Below are 15477 nucleotides of genomic sequence, written 5' to 3' on the forward strand. Positions count from 1 at the left end.
TGCATGACGGGAAATGTAGTCCCGAACCAATGGGATGACGGGGCGTGGTTTGTCGGCCATATTGTCCCCCGAGGCATGATGGGAGCTGTAGTTCTGACTCGAGGGGCGCGGCCTAACTCCCACAAGGCCCTGCTGCTTTCTGGGTAGTGTAGTTCTAAACAAGGGGCGGGGTTTGGCGGCCATGTTGCCGCGGTGCACGCTGGGAGCTGCAGTTCCCACTGTACCCCCCCCTCCCCTGCCCTCCCCCAGTTCCGCTGGCAGGGCGGCCGCTGGTCTGTACTGGTGGTTACTGGTTTGTACTGGTGGTCACTGGTCTGAACCGGATGTGGCTCCTCCCACCCCGTCACCAAGGCAACCAGAGGCCCCGCCCACCCCATGAGGGATGCACAGAGGCATCATGGGTAGGCGGGCATCTTTATTGAGGGCAGGTCACCCAGGGGCACAGGGGGCCAGGGGGGACACAGGGGGCCAGCTTGGGAGGATCCAGGTCCCTGAAAGGGATCCAGGTGTCTGGGAGGGACCCAAGTGTCCAAGTTTGGAGGATCCAGGTGTCCAGGAAGGATCCAGGTGTCCATTTTGGGGGGACCCAAGTGTCCAAGTTTGGAGGATCCAGGTGTCCATTTTGGGGGGATCCAGGTGTCCAAGTTGGGAGAACCCAGGTGTCCAGGGAGGACTCAGGTGTCCCCGTTGGGGAGGTCCAGGTCTCTGGAAGGGATCCAGGTGTCCAAGTCAGGGGGGCCCGGAGTTCAGCACGGGGGGATCCAGGTGTGCAGTGGAGAGGAGACTCAGGTGTTCAGACCGGAGGCACCCAAGTGTCCATCGGAGGATCTCAGGTGGGTCAGGTGTCCATCAGGGGGTCCCCAGGTGGGTCAGGTGTCCATAGGGGGTCCCAAGGAGGGTCAGGTGTCCATCAGGGGGTCCCCAGGTGGGTCGGGTGTCCAGATCAGGGTGACTTAGGTGTCCATGACCCAGGTATCCATGGGGGTCCCAAGGAGGGTCAGGTGTCCATCAGGTGACCCCAAATGGGTCAGGTGTCCATGGGGGTCCCAAGGAGGGTCAAGTGTCCATCAGGTGACCCCAGGTGGGTCAGGTGTCCATAGGGGTCCTGAGGAAGGTCAGGTGTCCATCGGGTGACCCCAAGTGGGTCAGGTGTCCATCAGGTGACCCCAGGTGGGTCAGGTGTCCATGGGGGTCCCCAGGAGGGTCAGGTGTCCATGGGGGTCCCAAGGAGGGTCAGGTGTCCATCAGGTGACCCCAGGTGGGTCAGGTGTCCATCAGGTGACCCCAGGTGGGTCAGGCGTCCATGGGGGTCCCCAGGAGGGTCAGGTGTCCATGGGGGTCCCAAGGAGGGTCGGGTGTCCATCAGGTGACCCCAGGTGGGTCAGGTGTCCATGGGGGTCCCCAGGAGGGTCAGGTGCCCAGGTGAGGGTGACCCAGGGGGTCTCAGCAGCGCCGGGCCGAGCCGGGGTAGCGCCGGGGCAGCTCCGCGCGGAAGCTCCGGAAGAGCCGCCGGTTGTGGCCCAGCTCGGCCTCGCGGCCCCCGTGGAACCCCCCGGGCTCCTTGAAGCCCTGGTGGGCCACGAAGGCCCCGTCCAGCACCGCGAAACGGAACCCGGCCACGTGCAGCTCACAGGCCTGGGGCGGGGGGCACAGTGTCACCCACCGCACCCCACGGCACCCCCACCACACCCCATGGCACCCCCACCACATCCCACAGCACCCAGAGCACCCCCAGAGCACCCACTGATGCTCCACAGCACCCACAGACCCTCTATAGCCCCCACAGGCCCCATGGCCCCACCTCATGGCCACCCCACGACCACCAAGTCCCCCCAACCCTGTGGCCACCTCATGGCCACCCCACAACCACCAAGGTCCCCCCTACCCCCATGGCCACCCCATGACCACCAAGGCCACCCGAAAGCCCCTGAGTCACCCCACAACACCCCCAGCCCCCACGGCCAAGCCAAGACCGCCAAGGTCCCTCCTACCCCCATGACCACCCCACAGCCACCAAGGCCACCCCAAGGTCCCCTCAACCCTGACGGCCACCCCATGGCCACCCCAAGACCACCAAGGTTCCCCCACTCCCATGACCAACCCCCAACCCCCTAGGGCCACTCCCCCCGACCACCAAGGCCACCCCATCCCCCCGGCCCTACCTGGCTGATGCGGTTGAAGCCGTACTGGAGGAACCTCTCGTCGAAGGGAGGGACCCCCCAGGCCGGGGCCACGTAAAAGGGCTCCCAGGGGTCCCTCCAGGGCACCTCGTAGGCCACGCGCAGCCGGGGGGGCGGGGGCAGCGCCCGCCAGCGCCCGAAGTCGGTGGGGGCCTGGCAGCGGGGGCACAACGTCCCGTAGAAGGGACGGGCGTCCCCCGCGTCCCACAGGAGCAGCAGCTCCGCCTTCGAGCCCGGCACCCCCATCCCAGCCCGCACCTCAAAGGCCGGGAGGACAAAGACCACCCGGGCATCGGGGTCCTTCAGGGACTTGGGGTCCTCCAGGGACTTGGGGACCTCCAGGGAGTTGGGGACCTCCAGGGACTTGGGGTCCTCCAGGGACTTGGGTCCTCCAGGGCATTGGGGACACCTGGGTCATGGAAGCCTTTGGGGACCTCCAGGGTGTTGGGGTCCCTCAGGGCATTGGGGACCTCCAGGGCGTTGGGGACCCCCGGGTCATGGAAACCCTTGGGGACCTCCAGGGCGTTGGGGACAACTGGGTCACTCAAGGCGTTGGGGACCCCCAACCCGTTGGGGTCCTCCGGGGCTCTGGGGTCCTTCAGGACGTTGGGGTTCGTCAGGACTTTGGGGTCCCCCCGGGCATTGGGGACCCCCGGGGCAGAGAAGCCCTTGGGGTCTCCCAAGGCTTTGGGGTCCTTCAGAACTTTGGGGTCCCCCGGGACATCAGGGGCCTCCAGGGTGTTGGGGACCCTGAGGCCACCAGGAGCCCCCAAAACTTTGGGATCTCCCAAATCCCCCCCAATCCCAAAGCTTTGGGGTTTCCCAAAACACCCTGAACCCCCAAAGCTTTGGGGTCCCCCAAACCCCCCTGACCCTCCAACCCCCCCTGAACCCCCAAAACTTTGGGATCCCCCCCTGGAGCCTCCAAGGCATTGGGGCCCCCCTGAAGTCCCGCAACCCCCCCAGCTGGGGGTGCCCCCAATCCCCCCCCTCCGGCCCCCCAGGTTTCGGGGCGCAGCCCCCCCTCCCTGAGCAGCCCCAGGAACCCCTCGCGCAGCCCCCGACTGGGCACCACGTCGGCGTCCACCAGGAGCACGAAGCGGCCCCCCCCCCCCGACCCGGGGGGGCCCGGACCCCCATCCCGGCCGGAAAGGGGCCCCCCCTTTCCGTCGGCCGCCCCCTCCCAGGCCACGTTCCGCAGGAGATTCCCGGGGTACGGCACCCCCAGGGCGTAGCTGGGGGGGTCCGCGGCCTCCAAGCGCCGCAGGGCCCCCCGACACCCCCCCGGCTTGGGGGGGCCGGGCCTGGGGGGCAGCGCCCAAGGGGGGGGCGCCGCCGCCGCCGCGACCACCACGTGCAGCCTCAGGCGGCCCCGCAGCCCCCGGCAGGGCCCCCCCAGGAGCGCCAGCAGCTCCTCCAACCCCCCCCGGGGCACCCCGAAAACCGCCACCGAGAGCGGACCCCCCCAGGGCCCCCCCAGCGCCGCGGCCGCTCGCCCCGGGGTGCCGTGGGTGGCCAGGACCAGCTCGGGGGGGTCCCAGCGCGGGGGGGGTCCCAGCACGTCCCGGTACACCCGGAACGTCCCCGAGGCGTCCAGGACCCCCCGGGGGGGTCGCAGGGTCGGGGGGGGGCGGCGGCGGGGGGCGAGGTGGGGGGGGGCCCGCGGGGGGGGCAGCGCCCGCAGGTAGAGGGTCTGCAGCAGCGCCAGCCCCCCCAGCAGCCACGCGCAGCCCCCCAGGAGACGCCCCCGGCCCATCGGAGCGGACTGGGGGGGACTGGGGGGGACTGGGAGGGGGCTGGGGGCACTGGGGAGGGGTACTGGGGATGCTGGGGGGCACTGGGAGGGGACTGGGGGCACTGGGGAGGAGTACTGGGGATGCTGGGGGGCACTGGGAGGGGGCTGGGGGCACTGGGAAGGGGTACTGGGGATGCTGGGGGGCACTGGGAGGGGACTGGGGGCACTGGGGAGGGGTACTGGGGATGCTGGGGGGACTGGGAGGGGACTGGGGGCACTGGGAGGGCGCTGGGGGGGGACTGGTGGCTACCGGGAGGATGCTGGAGGGGACTGGGATGGGCTGGGGGGTTTACTGGGGGCACTGGGAGGGTACTGGGCGCTACTGGGGGTCACTGGGAGGGTACAGAGGTGTGTACTGGGAAGGTGCTGGGGGGCCCGGGGGGGTTACTGGGCGGGTGCTGGGGGTCGCTGGGAGCAGCGCTGAGCCGGACCCGGCAGGACATGCTGGAAGCACCGCGGGACCACTGGGACCAGTAAGGGTTTACTGGGACCAGTCCGGGGGTGCTGGGAGCTCTACGGGTGCCCGACCAGCGACTGGGAGGGGTGAGCGGGATCAGTCCGGGGGATCACTGGGACCAGTTTGGGGGCGGGGAGGAGGGACTGGCCCCAGTCCGGGGGTCACCGGCCCCAGTTTGGGGGTCACTGGGACCAGTCCGGGACTCACCCACCGCGTCGCCGCCGGGACTCACCGCGCGTGCGCGGGGAGGGGCGTGGGCGTGACCGCAGCGCTCGGGGGCGGGGTTTGTGCGCTCGGGGCGGGGTTCGCTGGGCGGGTTTAGTCCGTTAGGGGGCGTGGTTTGGTCCGTTGGGGCGTGGTTTTCTCGCTCGGGGGCGTGGCCTGTCGGGTTCCCCAGTCCCGCTCTCGGACCCCCGAGAGTCTCCCGAGCCCCCGGGACCCCCCAAATCCCGGGATCCCCCAAATTTCTGGGCTTCCCCGGACCCCCTGAGGTACCTCCCCCCCCTCCCCCCGAGCCCCTGGGACCCTTCAAATTCCTGGATATACCCCCAAATTCCTGGGTCCTCCCAGACCCCTGGGACCCCAAAATTCCTGGATCCCCCACGAAATCCTGGAATTCCCAAGTTCCTGAGGCTCTCTCCTCACCCCTGCGGCTCCGAAATTCCTGGTTTCCCTCGGACTCCTGAGACACCCGCCCTCTCCGAGCCCCAAATCCCGGGTCTCCCCCAAATTCCTGGGTCTCTCTAAACCTCTGGGCCCCCCCAAACTCCAGGGCTCCCCCAAATTCCTGTGTTCCCCAAACCCCTGGGACCCCCCAAATTCTTGAGTACCCCCAAATTCCTGGGTACTCCTCAAACCTCTTGGTCCCCCCCAGTTCTTGGGTGCCCTTCCCAAACTCCTGGGTCCCCCCAAACCTTTCGATCTCCCCAAACCCCCCTGTCCCCCCCAAATTCTTGGGTCCCTCCAAGCCCCTGGATCACCCGAAACTCTTGGGGACCCTCCAAGTCCCTGGGTCCCCCCCAAACCCCTCTGTCCCCCCAAATTCCCTGGAAAGAAGGGGCCACGGGCACAGGGACCACAGAGGCCACTTTATTGCCGGGGGTGTCGGGGCCACGGGGCCTCCAGGGGACATCGGGGACATCGGGGACACGGGGGCTGTCGGGCCACCACGTGTCTGTCCCTCGGGTGGGGACCTTGGGGACAACGGGGGGGCCAGTCCCTCGTGGTGGGGACGTTGGGGACACTGGGCCGTGGGGGGGGCTCAGTGCCTCGAGTCCAGGTGGTGACGATGTCCCGCGTCCTTTGGGGACGTCGGGGACATCGGGGGCGCTGGGGGACATCGAGCCGTGGTGGCTCTCGGTCCCTTGAGTCCGGGTGGTGACGATGTCCCGCGTCCTTCGGGGACATCAGCGACATGGAGACATTGGGGACAGTGTTGGGGACATCGGGGCTGGGGGGGTGGGGCTCAGTCCTTGGACCAGTCCCACATCCTTTGGGGACGTCGGGGACATCGGGGACATCAGGCCGTGGTGGGTCTCAGTCCTTCGGCCAGGGGTGATGACAATGTCCCACATCCTTTGGGGACATCGGTGACATCGGGGACGTTGGGCCACGACGGGTCTCAGTCCGCTGGGTTGGGGACATCGGGGACATCCTCGGGGACATCGGGGACATCCTCAGGGGCATCGGGGCCACCAGCCCACGCCGTGTCTCAGTCTCTCAGTCCGGGGTGATGAGCGGGTCCCTCGTCCCTTGGGGACAGTGGGGACATCGGTCCCAGGTTGTCTCTGTCCCTCGGGGGCATTGGGGACGTTGGGCTGGGACAGGTCTCAGTCCGTTCACGCGGTGTCCTCGTCCTTCGGGGGACACGCTGGGGACATCGAGCGGTGCCGGGTGCCCGTGTCCCTTGGGGACCTTGGGGACGTCGAGCGGTGACGAGGCTCCGTCCCTCGGGCTCGGCGATGTCGCGCCACGACGGATCTCGATGTCTTGGCGGGGGGACGTGGGGGACATCGGGGGGGTTGGGGACACTGGGGGTGTCGGGGACACTGGGGGTGTCGGGGACATTGGGGACACTGAGCCACGATGTGTCTCAGTCCCTCAGGGTGGGGACGTTGGGGACATTGGGGACGTTGGGGACGTTGGGGACGTTGGGGACGTTGGGGACGTTGGGGACGTTGGGGACATCAGGCCGTGATGTCTCACGGTCCCTTGGGGGGTGTTGGGGACACTGGGGACATCGGGGACATCAGGCCATGACCTGTCCCAGCCCAGTGGCTTCGGGGTAACCGGCGCCCACGTCCCCCAGACTGGGGACACTGGGGACATCAGGTCATGGCCTGTCCCCGCTCCCTGGGTTGGGGACACTGGGGACACCGAGCCACATTGTGCCTCAGCCCCGTGAGTTGGGGACGGTGGGGACATCGGGACATCACTCGGCCCGGGGTCTTTGGGGTCATCGGGGTCATTGGGGACATTGGGGACATCGGGGACATCAAGCCACATCGTGCCTCGGTCCCTTGGGTTGGGGACATGGGGGACAACACCCATGGGGGGGGGTACAGACTTTTTGGGGGGGACTCTGCCAAAAACGCAGACCCCGAGGAGGGGGACGAGGACAGGGCGGGTGACAGGGACAAGGTGGGTGACGAGGGACAGGGACACTCGGGGTGGGAGGGGGGGCAAGGGGGGGCCACAGGCTCCTACAGGTGGGTCCAAGCCACCCACTGACCCAAAATTTGGGGACGGGTCCCGGAGTGGGGGGCGGGGACGGGGGACACGAGGGACGGGCCCCAGGCGTCCGGGTTTTGGGGAGGGGGGGGCCACCAGCCCCCCCCCAATTACCTTAGAGACTCGTTACGAGTTAAATTAGCACGAAAGGCCCCGGGGAGGGGGCGGCGGGGGGAGGGGGCACGGCCGGGGCCGGGGGGGACGGCGGCTCCGGGCCGGGGTGACAATGACAATATGCCATACTGGGGGCAAGTCGCGTCACAGACTTAGTTCAGAACGACGGGGCGCGCTGGCTTCCGGCTGCGGGGGGGACATGGGGACACGTCAGGGACCCCAAAACAGGAGGGGGGACCCCACAAACCCGCCACGGACCCCCAAACCAGGTTGTGACCCCACAAACCCGCCAGGGACCCCAAAACAGCAGGGAAGACCCCACAAACCCACCACGGACTCCAAAACCCAGCTGTGACCCCACAAACCCACCACAGACCCCGAAATCTTGGCCGTGACCCCACAAAACCCCCAAGAACCCCTAAACCAGGTTGTGACCCCACAAAACCCCCAAGGACCCCCAAACCTGGCTGTGAGCCCCCAAGCCTTCCAAGGGACAGCAGAACAAAGCTCAGGACCCCAAACCCCCGAGGGACCCCCCAGCCGAGGTTGTGACCCCCCCCCAAATGCCCCGAGGGAGCTCGATGTCCAGGAGTGTGACACCCCCACCCCAAAACGGGGACCGAGGAGGTCCGGGACCCTCCCCCACCCAGCCCCAACCATCCGTCACCCCCCAACCCCCACCCGTGACATTGGGGTCCCCTCGCCCCCCCGCCGCCCCCCCCAAGAGCACGGGGACCCCCCCCCGGGTTTTGGGGGTCCCTACCTTGGCGGAAGGCGTCCTGGAGGCGGCTCTGGGGGAGTTGATACAACTCAGCGAAGGGGTCGCGGGGCGACCGGGGCGGGGGGGGCGGGCGGGGGCTGGGGGTGCCCCCCGAGCGCCGGGGACCCCCCCGGCTGACGGCGGCGGCGGCGGCCAAGCCCTGGAGCAGCCGGCGCAGGGCCGGGCCGGGGGGCGCAGGTGGGGGGGGCGGCGGCGACGTCTCGGGGGTGAGGAGGAGGGAGCCGGGGGGGGCCCCCCGGGACTCCCCCCCCGCCGCCCCCGGGGCTCTCGGGGCTCGGCGGCAGCTTCTCGGGCGCGGCCTCGGGGGGCTCCGGGGGCCCGAAGGCGAAGGGCGGGGCCTGCCGGGGGGTGTAGGGGGGGGTCCAGGTCTCGGCGGCCCCCCCGGGCGTCTCGGGGACCCCCAGGCCCGGCGCCAGGCGGACGCCGGGGCCCAGGTTGGCGCCGAGGGTGAGGCCGGTGCCCAGGGCGGTACCGACGTTGGCGCCGAGGCCGAGGCCGGGTCCGAGGGTCGGGTCGACGCTGGGGCCAAGGGCGAGGGTGGGGCCGAGGGCGGAGGCTCCGACGGCAGCTCCAGCACCGAGTCCGAGGGCGGATCCGACGCCGGACCCGACGTTGGCTCCGATGCCAAGTCCGATGGCGGATCTGACGCCGGACTCAATGTTGGCTCCAAGTCCGATGCCGGCGTCGCCAAGAGCAGAGTCGACGCCGGCACCGACGTCGGGTCCGAGCCCGGAGCAAACGTTGGCTCCGAGTGCGGCTCCAACGGCAAATCCAAGGGTAGATCCGAGCCCGGAGCCGCCGGCGGCTCCAGCGGTGAGTCCGACACCGGCACCGACGTCCGATGTGGGGGCGGAGCCGATGGTGGAACCCACGTTGGCTCCGAGGCCGAGCCCGACGGCAGGGCCGACGTCGGATGTGATTGTAGCACCAACGGTGGCTCCGACGCCAAGTCCAATGTCCAGATCGGATCCAAGAGCAGCACCAATGGCTCCGACGGCAAGTCCAACACCGGATCCAAGATTGGAGCCAACGCCGGCTCCAACAGCAAGTCCAACACCAGATCCAAGACCGGACCCAACGCCGGCTCCGACAGCAAGTCCAACACCGGATCCAAGACCGGATCCAACACCAGCTCCAACAGCAAGTCCAACACCGGATCCAAGACCGGAGCCAACATTGGCTCCAACGGCAGCTCCGACGGCAAGTCCAACTCCAGGCCCAACACCGGATGGAAGAGTGGAGGCAACGTTGGCTCCAAGAGCAGCTCCAAGGCCGAGTCCAACCCCGGAGCTGGCGCTGGCTCCGATGTTGGTGCCGAGGCTGAGTCCAACCCCGGCGCCGACTCCGGCTCCGGCGCTGGCACCGACGGCGAGTCCGACGCCGGCACCGACATCGGAGGGCAGGGTGGGGCCAACGGTCCCGATGCCGAGCCCGACGCTGGCTCTGACGCCGCCCCCAAGGCCGGGCCCGATGTTGGCCCCGACGCTGAGCGTGACGCCGGCTCCGATGCCGGGCCCGACCTCTGCCGCGCTGGTGGCTTGGAGCACAGTTCCGACGTCATCTCCGGCACCGGCTCCGAGGGCGGCTCCAATATCAGCCCCGAGGGCAGGGCCGATGTCGGCGCCGGCGGCGACCCCGAGGCCGACGTCCACTCTGATGCCGGCTCCCACGCCGAGGTCGACGCCGGTGCTGACATCAGAGCTGAGACTGTGTCCAACAGCGTCTCCAAGACCGTGTCCGGTGGCTGATCCGACACCGGCCCCAAGCCCAGGGTCAACGTTGGCCCCGGCGTTGCCTCCGAGGCCGTGTCCAATGGTGGATCCAAGCCCAGGTCCCATGTTGGCTCCGAGACTGGGCCCAACACCAGCTCCAAGCCCGGGATCCACGTTGGCTCCAAGAGCAGCTCCGAGGCCGTGTCCGACGTCGGCTCCGAGGCCACACCCAACACTGACCCCGAGGCCGAGGCCGACGCCGACGTTCGCTCCGACGTCGTCTCCGAGCCCGGATCCAACACCGAGGTCGACGCCGGATCCGATGCCAGGCCCGGTGCCGAGGTCCCCGCCCGCACCGGGGAAGTCGAGGCCGGGGCCGAAGGGCTCGGGGGGTCCCGGGGGGGCCTCGGCCGCCAGTTGCTGCCGCAGACACCAGGCCTCGGCCTCGCTGTGGGACACACGGGGGGTCACGGGGGGGTCTGGGGCCACCCGGACAGTGGGGGCCACCCCGGGGGGGCCATGACCCCCCCTCAGGCAGCGGGGGTCCAGCACTGACCTGATGATGAAGTTGTGGGCGAGCAGGGCCGGGCCCTCGGGGCGCAGGCGGGTGTAGACCCACGTCCAGCCCAGCCCGTCCTTGCGCTGCAGCCGCGTCACCAGCTCCCCCCGCGCCTCCGGCCCCGCGCCGGCTGTGGGGACACCGGGACGTCAGAGGGGACAGGGGGACACCAGTGGGGACACGGGGACACCAGCGGGGACAGAGGATGCCAGCAGGGACAAGGGGACACCAGCGGGAACACGAGGGTGGGGGGAAAATGGGGACACGGCGACATCAAGGGGAGCGGGGAATTGGGGAGGAATTGGGGCTGGGGGATGTTTGGGACATTCCTGGGGTTGATTGGAGGAGTTGCGGCCATGGAGACATCAATGGGGGCGTCAGTGGGGTCAGTTGGGGGTTTGGGGGACACGAGGACATCAGTGGGGTCGGGTGGGGGATTGGGGACCTCAATGGAGACGAGGCATCAACAGGGGCATGAAGGACACGCCGGGGGCTCCCAGAAGGAGACCCGGTGACTCCAGGGGACGTGTGGGACACCGAGGACATTGGGGGTGGCAGAGGGACAGTGGGGGACACGCAGAGGGCTGGGGGACCCCCTTGGGGACGTGGGGAGTCAGGGGACAGGGAGGTCCCAAGGGACAGACAGGGTGGGGACAGGGAGGTCCCAGAGGACCTTGGGGACGGTGAGGGGACACAGGGAGGTGCCAGGGGACCCTGGGGACAGCGAGGGGACACCCACCGAGGCGCAGGTGCTGGCGGGCGACGTGGCCGAGGTCCTCGGGGTGCAGGAGGCGGTACCAGGAGCGGCCCAGGAGCTCCCCCCGCCCGTATCCCAGATGGATCAGGACACTGCGGGAAAACACGGCCGGGTCCCTCAGCCACCAAATCGGGGTCACCCAAGGTCACCCGGATCGCCCCCCGGACACCCGGGTCCTTCTGGATCCCTGGATCCTCTCAGACACCCGGATCCCTCCCCGGACACCCGGGTACCCCTGGAAATCTGGGTCCTCCTGGATCCCCCTGGAAATCTGGGTCCCCTTGGTCACTTGGCTCCTCCTGGAGACCTGAATCCCCCTGGATATCCACCCGTGTCCCTCAAGGACACCTGGATCCCCTTGGCCACCGGGATTCCCCCAGACTCCTGGATCCCCCTGGATCCCCCTGGATTCCTCCCAGTTACCCGGATCCCCCTGGATCCCCTCAGACTCCTGGATCCCCCCAGTCACTCGGATCCCCCTGGACCCCCCCGTGTGCCCCCGTCCCCCCCGATGTCCTCCCTCACCTGTCGGAGACGTCGAGCAGGGCGAGGTCCCGGGCGTGGCGGCTCTGGAAGGCGGGCAGGAGGAGGCAGTCGGGGCAGGGCCAGGGCGGGGGGTCCAGGGGGGCACAGAAGGCGACGAAGAGCCCCGGGGAGGCTCCGGGGGGTCCGGGGGGAGCCTGGAAGCGGCCCCGGAGCAGGACGAGCTTCCGGCCGGCGCTGGGCCGGCGCGAGGCGCGGGAGGTGGTGAAACGGCAGCGGAACAGGCGCTCTGGGGGGGGGGGGGGCCGTCGGTCCCTCTGTACTTCCAGACCACCCCTCTCCCCGTCCTTCCATCCCTCCTTCCCTCCCTCCGTCCCTCTGTCCTTCCACCCCTCCGACTGCCCATTTCCCCATCCTTCTGTCCTTCTCTCCCTCTCTCCTTCTATCCCTCCCTCCATCTCTCTCGCCTTCCCTCTTTCCAACCTTCTCCTCCCATTCATCCTTCCCCTCTTCCATCTCTCCATTCCTCCCTCCTTCCTTCCTGCCTTCCAACCCTCTCTCCTTGCCTCCCTCCCTTCGTTCTTCCACCATCCCTCCGTTCTTCCCTCCCTCCATCCCTCTCTCCTCCCACCTCTCCGTCCCTCTCTCAGTCTCTCCGTCCTTCCGTCCATCCCTCCAACCCTCCCTTCCTTCATCCAACCCTCTCTCCTCCTGTCCCTCCAACCCTCTCTTCTCCCACCTCCCCGTCCCTCTGTCCTCCCATCTCTCCGTCCTTCCCTCCGTCCCTCCCCTCCCCCTCCCCTCCCCCTCGAAGCCCCCACCCACCTGCCTGGGGGGGCCCGGGCAGGGTGAGCTGGTGTCGCACCAGGGGGTGGTCGGCGGGGTCCAGCAGGTCGTAGATGCTGTCCCCTTGTGCCACCAGGTCCACCTGCACGGGGGGGGGACACACAGAGGGGTCAGCACCCGGCACCCCCCAAGACTCCCCAGGACCCCCCCCCAGAACTCCCCCCAGCACCGTTGTCCTGCACCCCCCGGTCCATGGGGAAGAGGCAGAGGGTGAGGACCCAGCACCCCCCAGGACCCCCAGAACCCGTCACTCTACACCCCCAGGACCACTCCCATGGGCTGAGACCCAGCACCCCCCAGCACCCCCCGGCACCCGGGACCCCTCTCCCTGCAGCACCAGGAAGACCCCCCTGGGGGGAGGCTCAGCCTCCAGCCCCCCCACAGCCCCCAGGACCCCCCGGGCGAGGCCCCGACCCCCCCCCGGCGCTCACCATGGAGTGCCCCAGGTGCTGGGCCACGTTGTCGGTGACTCCCACCAGCTTCCCCTCGCGGGTCACGGCCAGCAGGAACCCGGGCAGCGATGCCACCAGGTCGGCCAGTTCCGGCCCCCCCAGCAGCTCCATGGGCGCTCCCCGCGTCGGGCCTGTGTGGGGACACGTGGGGACACGGGTCAGCGCCCGCCCGGCGCCCGCTGGCACCCATTGGAACTCACCCCCTTCCTGCACCGGCCCCGGTACCCAAATCGTCACCTGTGGGGTCACTGCTGGCACCCGGAGCCCGTCCCATGTGGACCCAGGGGTGGCCCCGGTCCGGCTCTGGTCCCTGTCCCCGTCCCTCGTCTCCAGCCCCAGCCCTGGGCCCCGTCCCGGTCCTTGTCCCGGTTCCTGACCCCCTTCCAGCCCTGTCGTCGGTCCCGGTCCCTGTCCCGGGTCTTGATGCTGATCCCCTCTCCCGGTTCCTGTCCCTGCCTCCCCGTGTCAGCCCCGATCCCGGGTCCTTGTTACCAGTCTCGGTCCCTGTCCCTGTCCAGATCCTGATCCCTGATCCCGGTCCCTGTTCCGCTGTCCCAGCCCTGATCCCGGTTCCCGACCCCGATCCCCGTCCCTGTCCCTTGTCCCAGCCCCAGTCCTCACTCCCTGTCCCTGGTCTCGGTCCCTGTCCCGATCCCCCTGTCTCAGATTCGAACCCGGCTCCCCATCCGGTCCCGGTCCCGGTCCCAGTCGCGGTTCCCCGTCCCTGTCACTGGTCTCGATCCCAGCCCCGATCCCGATCCCGGGTCCCGATCCTGTCGCGATTCCGCTTCCGTCCCCCGCCCGGTCCCGCTCCCTGTCTGCGGTGCTGAACCGGCTCCTCCCGCAGCCACCGCCGCCGCTGAGCCCTCCCCGGTCCCCTCCCTAGTCCCGGTCCCGGTCCCTGTCCGCGGTGCTGAGCCCTCCCCGAGCCTGTCCCTGTCCCCGCTGCCTTTCTCGGTCCCTGTCCGCGGTGCTGATCCCGTCCCTGTCCCCGGTCCTGTCCTAGTCCCTGTGCCGGTCCCTGTCCCGGTCCCGCTGCCTTTCCCGTTCCCAGTCCCCGTCCGCGGTGCTGATCCCGTCCCTGTCCCTGTCCCTGTCTGCGGTGCTGATCCCGTCCCTGTCCCTGTCCCTGTCCCTGTCCGCGGTGCTGATCCCGTCCCTGTCCCTGTCCCTGTCTGCGGTGCTGATCCCGTCCCTGTCCCTGTCCCTGTCCCTGTCCCTGTCCCTGTCCCTGTCCCCGTCCGCGGTGCTGATCCCGTCCCTGTCCCTGTCCCTGTCCCTGTCCGCGGTGCTGATCCCGTCCCTGTCCCTGTCCCTGTCCCTGTCCCTGTCCCTGTCCGCGGTGCTGATCCCGTCCCTGTCCCTGTCCCTGTCGCGGTCCCGCTGCCGCTGTTCCCATCCCTCTTCCCTCCCGTTCCCGCTGCTCAGCCCAGTCCCCGCTCCCGACAGCGGTTCCCGTTCCCAGCCTGACGCCGCTGCCATCCCGGTGCCGTTCCCGGTTCTATCCTGGCGTCCGTACCCCTTCCCAGCCCAGCCCAATACCCGCTCCCAGTCCCATCCTGATGCCATCCCGGGTCCCATCCCGGTCCCATTTCCATCCCGGTGCCATCCCCGGTCCCTTATGGGTCCCCAGTTCCATCCCAGCCCTAGCGCCGGTCCCATCCAGATACCCAGCCCCATTCCCGCTCCCAGTTCCACCCCAGTCCCATTCCTGCTCCCAGTCCCATCTCTGCTCCCATCCCCTCTCCCGGTCCCATCCCAGTCCCATCCTGGCCAGTTCCCAGCCCCATTTCAGCCCCAGCCCCGCTCCCATCCCCTCTCCCGCTCCCATCCCAGTCCCATCCCATCCCCTCTCCCAGTCCCATCCCCGCTCCCATCCCCTCTCCCGCTCCCATCCCGCTCCCATCCCTCTCCCATCCCTCTCCCATCCCGCTCCCATCCCGCTCCCATCCCGCTCCCATCCCGCTCCCATCCCCTCTCCCCGTCCCTCCGGTTCCCACCTGGCCGCAGACAGGCTCCCTTGCGGGTGTAGATGCAGGCGAGGGCCATGACGTGCAGGTAGGAGAGGCGCGGCCGGTCGCCCTCGGGCAGCGGGAGGAGGTCTCGCAGGGCGCGGATCTGGGCGTTGATCTGGTCCCGGCGCGCCTTGGAGGCGCCTTTGGTGGAGCGGAGCATCCTCCGCCCGCGCCGCCGCCCGCCCGCCGCCTTTATGGGCCCCGCGGCCCCGCGTCAGCGGCCGCGTCACCGGCCCCGCGCCGCCCCCCGCGCTCGGGGGGGGGACGGGGGGGGGACACGGGGACGACAAAGGGGAGGGGGGGGGTGGTCGCGTCACCGGTGACGCTGACGCACGAACGGGGGGGGGGACGCGGGGGGGGCGGCGCGCGGCGGCTTCGCACCGAAATAGGAGATGGAGCCGCGTGAGGGGCGGGGTTTGGGGGGGGGTTTTCGGGGATGGGATGGGATGGAGGGGGGCTTTGGGGAGGGGAGGGGTTTGGGGGGACACGCCCACTCGTGTGGGGGGGCGGGGGGGTGGAAGGGGTAAAAAAGGGGTGGGGGGTGGGGGGGAGTCGTCGGGGGGGCAGGGGAAGGGTGGGGGGGGAGTTCGGGGGGG

General features: G+C 69.5%; 2 protein-coding genes across 2 annotated transcripts; both read right to left on the reverse strand.

The window, feature by feature from the left end:
- Positions 1 to 575: 575 nt before the first annotated feature.
- B4GAT1 (beta-1,4-glucuronyltransferase 1) lies at positions 576 to 4026 on the reverse strand. Its single transcript, XM_064643378.1, is given in 4 exon segments — positions 576 to 1635; positions 2163 to 2552; positions 2588 to 3031; positions 3034 to 4026. Coding segments are annotated over 4 exon segments (1929 nt in total). The 5' UTR covers positions 3937 to 4026; the 3' UTR covers positions 576 to 1443.
- Positions 4027 to 5499: 1473 nt separating this feature from the next.
- On the reverse strand, positions 5500 to 15057 carry LOC135407983 (elastin-like). Its single transcript, XM_064643379.1, has 8 exons — positions 14867 to 15057; positions 12846 to 12997; positions 12394 to 12496; positions 11611 to 11857; positions 11068 to 11177; positions 10326 to 10458; positions 8040 to 10217; positions 5500 to 7462 (listed from the first exon to the last, which is right to left on the reverse strand). The coding sequence occupies exons 1-7, from the start codon at positions 15039 to 15041 to the stop codon at positions 8087 to 8089; spliced, it is 3051 nt and encodes a 1016-aa protein (XP_064499449.1). The 5' UTR covers positions 15042 to 15057; the 3' UTR covers positions 5500 to 7462; positions 8040 to 8086.
- Positions 15058 to 15477: the final 420 nt, after the last annotated feature.

This window comes from Pseudopipra pipra, unplaced genomic scaffold (genome assembly GCF_036250125.1).
Source record: "Pseudopipra pipra isolate bDixPip1 unplaced genomic scaffold, bDixPip1.hap1 HAP1_SCAFFOLD_118, whole genome shotgun sequence".
Taxonomy (NCBI): domain Eukaryota; kingdom Metazoa; phylum Chordata; class Aves; order Passeriformes; family Pipridae; genus Pseudopipra; species Pseudopipra pipra.

What these genes read in the sequence shown, in the direction of transcription:
- LOC135407983 (XM_064643379.1), bottom strand. Translation starts at nt 15,041, where the DNA reads ATGCTCCGCTCCACCAAAGGCGCCTCCAAGGCGCGCCGGGACCAGATC. An exon ending in GGGAGCCTGTCTGCGGCCAG is followed by an intron (nt 12,998 to 14,866) that starts GTGGGAACCGGA and finishes GTCCCCACACAG; the next exon opens with GCCCGACGCGGGGAGCGCCC. An exon ending in GCCCGGGCCCCCCCAGGCAG is followed by an intron (nt 11,858 to 12,393) that starts GTGGGTGGGGGC and finishes CCCCCCCCCCAG; the next exon opens with AGCGCCTGTTCCGCTGCCGT.